The following is a 6,769-nucleotide window of genomic DNA, read 5'->3' as shown; positions in this document are numbered from 1 at the left end:
TGTATCTCCTGGTCCCCTTAGAACTCGAAACTGGTCTAAGCCACCTAAGCCCTCCCTCCACCTCACCTCAATAACACGGTTCTCAGGAAAATCATCACCATCATCATCAAACATATCATTATTATATTCATCACCCATACCAATATCATCATGGTCCTCCACATCCATATCAGCAAGAGATACCATAGCCCCGCCTTCTGCTATATCCTCATCCTCATCATCATCCTCTTCATCTTCTTCATCGTCCTCTTCACCATCATCACCCATATCCTCATCTTCACCCATTTCGTCATCACTCTGGTGTTCGACCTGAAAAACCAACCCAACCTCATTTGTAACTGGTAGGGCATCACCGTCACCATCCTGACGCATGAAATCTGCTCCGTCTTCCATAGCTGGATTATTACAATTCTCTTCTCTGTCAATTCTCATATCATCTCCCATCATTTGGTTCTGGATTGCATTAAGATCTCTGAAATTATGAGAAGACTCATGAACTTCCTGAGTTTCAGTTTGAACAGTGACAGCAATTTCCTGTTCATGACTTGCATTTTGATCCTCGTGTGCATTTCCAGCATTAGAAGCAGCAGGTTCTTCAGATCTTTCCTGCACATCAGTGGATTGTTTCTTTCCATTTCCTTCAAGCTTCCGCACCTGATCCCTAGCGTTGGCAGCTCTTGTTAGATTCTCAAGAGCCTTCAGTATCAGGTTCACAACCTTCGGGGAATCTGGGTGATCCAAATCAATCACTTGAAGGATGCTGGAAAGCGATTGTACAATGCCACCGTCAATCATTGTTTTAGCAATATCAGGGGAGCAGCCAGGACCAGGTACAGTACTGGAAGCATTTTTTGACAAAATGGAGTGCACCAAGTCAGCAAATGCTAAAACCTTTTTGTCAGGTAACAGAAGTCTTTTAGAACAATTTTTTTCCATGCATGAGAAAGAACAGAAGGCCTTCGCAATTTCAGTAATGACTCTCTTGCGCCCCTCAGTAGATCTTCCACATAGAACAACCAAGAACCACGATGCTTTTTCAGACAACTTCTCCTTCCATTCATCTGAAGTTTTGGCTGTTTTGTCCAAAGCTATCGGGAGTAACTCATGCAATACATGATGGACAATACCACCATGCCCTGGGCCACCTGCTTGACCAGAGCCCCGCAAGTATGCCTCTGAATCCCGCCTCAGAACAACCCCTACTGCATGCACATACATCAGAAGAATATCACTCATCAACTTGAGGACAAAGGTCACCTTTGCCAACCAAGCAGATCTTTCTGAGGGGTTATCAAAGGCAGTTTCAAATTCATCAACTTTCGATTTTCCCTTTTCCTTCATGACTGATTCATCAACTTCAATTGGAGTAGAGGAACCGCTACATTCCTCAAGTTTCTTAGCTGATGGATGACTCATAATAATTTCTAGAAGTTGATCAATGACCTGATAGAGACTCGCTGGAACCCTCTTATGGCTCTTAGCACTTTTGGTTGGAGTATCATTGGACTTATTGTCAGCCAGCCGAACAGGCTCGCTAGATGGAGTCACAACATCATTGCCAGATGTTCTTAGCTTGTCCTTGTCCTTCTCTTTTTCTTTCAATAAGATGATATGTGTCCTCCCTCCTGAAGACTCTAACTGACAAACTGCAGCAGCAGCTTTCATAAAGATTTCAGGGTCTCTGGATAGCACAGGGGCCATTTGTGTCAAGAATGACCGAGGTAGAAGACGACCAGCATGCCGACTATGACTGCCAGTGAGAGTCTGCCTAATCTCCAACTCCATAGCAGTCTGCAAAGTTTGGGGATCTTCAAGTAGATGCCGGATAATTACAGAGGCAAGACTGTCAAAACCAGGGAACATGCAGGTTGTTGCAAGACTAAAAAGAGCACCTAAACCACCAGATTCAAGAAATTGTGTGGCAATAGCATGTATCTTGGTCAAACGTGCACATAACTGCAACACAGCCTGCATAACAACTGCAGGAACTTGCTGCTTTAAGAATTCACATGCAGTTACCATTGCTCTTTGGCTCTCTTCAAGGGTCATATACCCAGTAGATTTCCCTAAGACCTTCTCAAAAACATTGCATATATCCTTCTCCGTGTTGTTTGCAGATTTTGCCTCAGTATTAGATGTCGGCATTGCTATAGACACATCCGCAACAGAAGAATCGGATAAGGATTTAGAAGATCCTTCTGGTAAATCTGTAGGAACCTTGGGTCTAGACTGCAACATGTAATTAAGTATGAGCAACAAAGCACTAACAGATTTTGTTACAGAAGGTTCATTTCTGGATACCCAGGATATCTAATGGCAGCAGGAATAACACCATTCTCAGGGCTGCAGTTCTCGCTGCTGCTCACTTAACACCAAAGCCAATATATGCGAGATTGGGCAAAGCGCACCTGTTTCTTTAGAAAAATCTGCAGGACATAGTTTAAGCTGCTGAATGAGATACAAGACCACCTTTGCACGGTCCTCACCTTTGTTACGGTTGCAAAGTGTTACTAGCAGATCAGTCAAGTGAAATGCAATTACATCACTACTCAGCAGCAACCTCATGGACGCAGCAAGTATATCATCCACTGGAGGAGGCTCTGCACCCTTATCTTCTGTAAATGCATTCTTTGCCTCGTCACTGTTATCATCCTTTGTTGGTTCTGACGAATTTCCGAGTGACAAAGCAAGTGCTTGAGCAAGCTGAATATCTTCTTGTACGGGTTCCTCAGGATGACTAAACAGCCAATCTGTCGCAATTTCAACACTGTTTGTCCCCACGCTTCTCAAAGCCTCCTCAGCACGCACCCTAGAGAAGCCCATATCGACTATGGTAGCAATAGTAGATTCATCAAGAGCAGGAGCAGTTATCCGTTGGCCAGCATTTCTTGCTACACCACCATGACCATTCTTTAAATCCCCAACACCAGAATAAATATGAGCTACGAGAGAAATCACTGAGGTTATCAAAGCTGGATTGCAGTTAGGGAACATAGGATGATTCCAAACAGGAAGTATCGCATCCAGAACTTGTGATTGCAGCAAACGAACAAACATCTCAGGCTCCCTAGGAACAGGGAAAAGTCCAATGGACAAACCAGCAGCAACGGGTTGAACAAGAAGTTGAGCTTGAGATGGTTGTGTTGGTGATAGAAGTAAAGGTGCATTAACATGATATTCCAGTAAGCGACAATAGCTTTGCAAGGTATCTAAAAGCCATGAATTATGAGAAACCTTATTTCCCACAATGGTAATACTTTGGTCATGCCCAGGAGTTGAAACAGAGAATGGTGGTGTCCATAGTAATTGACTGGTGGCGACAAAGGTGGTCAGAAGCTCTTTAAATGTTCCATTTGCATAAAAACTATTAACCAAAGAAGCATTGCATGACTGGCGCCTGTTGTCAAAGATAAGGGAAGCCATGTCATCTACAACCTTTCCAAGATATCGACATTTCAAGGACCAGGTCTCAAGTCCACCAGTAGGATATCCTGGATAGTTAAGAGCATCATGAAAAAGTTTTGCAAGAGCTGTCACAAGGCTCTTAGAAGCTGGACTCAGGGAACTAGAATCAGCTCTGCGACGAGCAGCTAATCCTTTTACAAGGGCAGCAAAGAAAGAACGCAAGGTAAAATTAAGTTTAAGCAAGAGTTCTAAAACAAGGGTAGCCGGACTTTTCTTTTTAGTGTCTTGCAATACGAAATTATCCAGAGCAGAAATTGAAACTTCTGATTCAGTAAGCGAAGCATCCAGCTGACGACTTAACCTGCCACCTCTTATGCGAGATAATCCATGCCGGCCATGCCGATGAATACTTCCAGAAGAACGTACAACAGATACAAAATCCGGGTCTCCATTCCAGTGAGAAGCAGAAGAACTCCTAACTGAGACAGGATTCATATATCTGACTACTGGAACAACATTCCCATCATCATCACTCTCTCTTCCTGCAACATTAGAAACATATGCTTCTCCACTTCCAGCTTCTTGATCAGCTTCTCTCTTTTCCTCTATCTTGGAATCACTAGTTAGAGAGATCTGCCACAGAATTTCTTTGTAAGTCTTCCCCAAATCACTTAAAAGATCAGCATCAGCAGATCCCAACTCAGAGATCAGTGTAGTGGTACCCTTCAAAAGAATACTAGAGAGTGACAACAAATCTTCTAGATTAGAAAGAGATTTCAAAACTTCCAGTTGCTTCACAGATTCAACCTCAGCAAGCTTTGCTCCCTTGACATTTTCCCAGAGTTCAATAGTTATCTTAACATGCTCCCTAATAGAGGAGCAAACAGCCTTAGATAGAGCAGCAGAATGCTGAGGTGAAATATTTTTGAATGCAACAGATATGTTCTGCCCAATTGGCACATAAATAGGCATCTTCTGCAATGTTAATAACTTTAGAACAGCTTCGATACCCTTCTTTTCAATAAATAAACGGCAAGTATCTGCATTTTGAAGAATAGTTTCAAGAAGACGAGCAACGTTGCTGATACATTCTGGAAGAAACAACTCCACACTCAAAACTGTAGCATCGGATGTTGACTCTGTCTTCTGCTCACAATTTCCCATCTTGGATTGGTCCCCTTCACCAGAGGAAACTGACTTGCCATCTTCAAGGTCAATTTCCATAGGAGCAGAAGTCAAGGTCCGAGAGTTCCTGGAAACATTAGACTCCAACCCAGACCCCACAGCAGCTACTGTACTCAAAATCTCAATAAGCATATCAACTCCCAAAGCACGCAGAGAGGATGCATGACGCAGTAATTCATCCAATGCATTAGACAAGCTTCCGGGAGTATCCCCACTGAGGGCACGTAAATATGATTGGGAAGTAAATATCTTTACAAAACACCTCAGGGCATTACTATCCTTCACCAACTGAAGGCCAGTGTTGTTCAAGCATAATGCATCCAAGCACTGCGGTATACATGTTACAGCTTCAGCAGAGCAGATAACTCCACTTGTGATGGAATCAAGAAATGCCTGTGGCAAACCAGCAGCATCTAGAACAGGAAAACATGTAGGATCCTTATGTAAGAGATCACTCATAACAATTGCAGCAAGTGAAAATACTCCACCGCCGAAATCTTTCGCTCTCCTAAAAATAGTGCTTAGACAAAGGGGCAATATACTCTCTTCAGAACCATCAATGCGACCAGAGCTTCCAGGGACATAGGACGCGAGTGATATTGCTCGAAGCAATGCTTTCATAAGTACCTTCCGGTGATAAGAAACCGATGTTTCAGAATGAAGTGGATGCAACTCGAATTCAGATGAACTACCAACTACTTGTTTGCCCTTGCGGTTATACTGAGATTCATCTTCATTTTTATTTGAGCCCTTCTCAATACAAGAAACTTCAATCATCAGGCGTGTAATGGCATCATCCAAACCACCTAAATCTCTGAATAATGCCGAAGCAGGGTTATTAAAATCTAAGAAGCCTTCCACGACATGCACAGCAGTACTCACTAGTTGAAGGTGTTCTATATTTGTATCCTTCAGAAGGGGTAAAATAGTAGGTATATACCCTGCTTCTTGTAAAGCTAGTGAACCTGGGGTAGATGAAACTAAAACAGACACAAGAGACAGAAGGGCTTCAACATAAACAACAGACAGTTTTGTAGAACAACTGGTAATATTCTCTACTGCTTTCTGCATAAGACTGGGAAGGATTCCACGGTGACCACCAGATGTAACAGAAACCAAAACTGTTGACTGACGTGTTCGATCCTGGCAAAGAGCCACCAATGACAGAACTGCCAAAATTCGAATCTTCTCCGGAACTTCATCTTCATAATTGAGTAATGATACCAGTTCGTTAATAAACTCTGGTTCATTGTTAAAAAAGGATGTCAAATCATCAGCATCAATGCTTGCTTGAACAAGAGCTATAAAAGCATACAGACGTATACAAATGTACTGATGCCGAGAAGTTAAAGAGCCAAAAGCTCTTGCAAATCGCAATCTCGTCAATAGCGAAAAGCGGAACTTGGGAGGTACATTATATTGCTGCACTAACTGATGCAAAACTGCAAGATCATTTTCGTTAGATAAACTGATGTTGGGCAAATGAATGACTTGCAAACCCTGTCCGTGTCCTACATCAGTGGACTTATCGGGTGAATCAACAATCGAATAAAATTCAAAATGGAGAGCAGAGCCTATCTCTGAAGCAACTGAGTCACACCCATTAATTAGAGAGCAAGCTATCAGCCCAAGACCTTCTTCCTTGCTCCCCCAACCTTGTGAAATTGCAAACAACTTTGACGTCAAAGAAGCATCTCGAATAGAGCATTTCCCAGCAGGTTTCTTCAGGAATGCAGCCAATGTCTGGAGGCTTGCCTCAAAGACATCAGCATCAGTTGATGCTAGAAGAGATGAAAGATGCTGCTGCAATACAATACATCGAATTAGAAATCCATATAGTTTCTCTTTTTGGGTAAATTTCACAAAACCCCTGAAACCTTTTAGGGTGTTTCCCGTCCCCCCCCCCCCCCAAAAAAAAAAAAAAAAAAAACTTGGTTTATTCCACTAAATCTACTCACTCGTAGAACTATATTAACATATTAGGAACAAGATTCACTGATAAACACAAAAATGTTTAAGAAACAAGAGATGACAAAGTTACTTCATAAGAACTGTAGAAGTGCTTATTTGTACAATTTTCCAAGGTATACAATATATCGAATTAGAAATCCATATAATACTTTCTCTTTTTGGGTAAATTTCACAAAACCCCTGAAACCTTTAGGATGCTTCCCGTGAA

At 42.2% G+C, this 6,769-nt stretch overlaps 1 protein-coding gene across 1 annotated transcript in view; it reads right to left on the bottom strand.

Annotated features, from left to right (window-relative positions):
• LOC109824337 (E3 ubiquitin-protein ligase UPL1-like) overlaps nucleotides 1–6,769 on the bottom strand; it is a 23,369-nt gene that overhangs the window by 9,605 nt on the left and 6,995 nt on the right. Inside the window, 2 exon segments of the mRNA XM_020390946.1 lie at nucleotides 1–3; nucleotides 6–6,393. The exon segment at nucleotides 1–3 is cut by the window's left edge and continues 1,469 nt beyond it. Of these exon segments, the coding sequence (XP_020246535.1) occupies nucleotides 1–3; nucleotides 6–6,393 (6,391 nt within the window).

Source organism: Asparagus officinalis, chromosome 1, assembly GCF_001876935.1.
Source record: "Asparagus officinalis chromosome 1, Aspof.V1, whole genome shotgun sequence".
NCBI lineage: Eukaryota > Viridiplantae > Streptophyta > Magnoliopsida > Asparagales > Asparagaceae > Asparagus > Asparagus officinalis.
The sequence above is the reverse complement of the archived record's forward strand: the minus strand, read 5'-3'. Positions and strand labels throughout refer to the sequence as shown.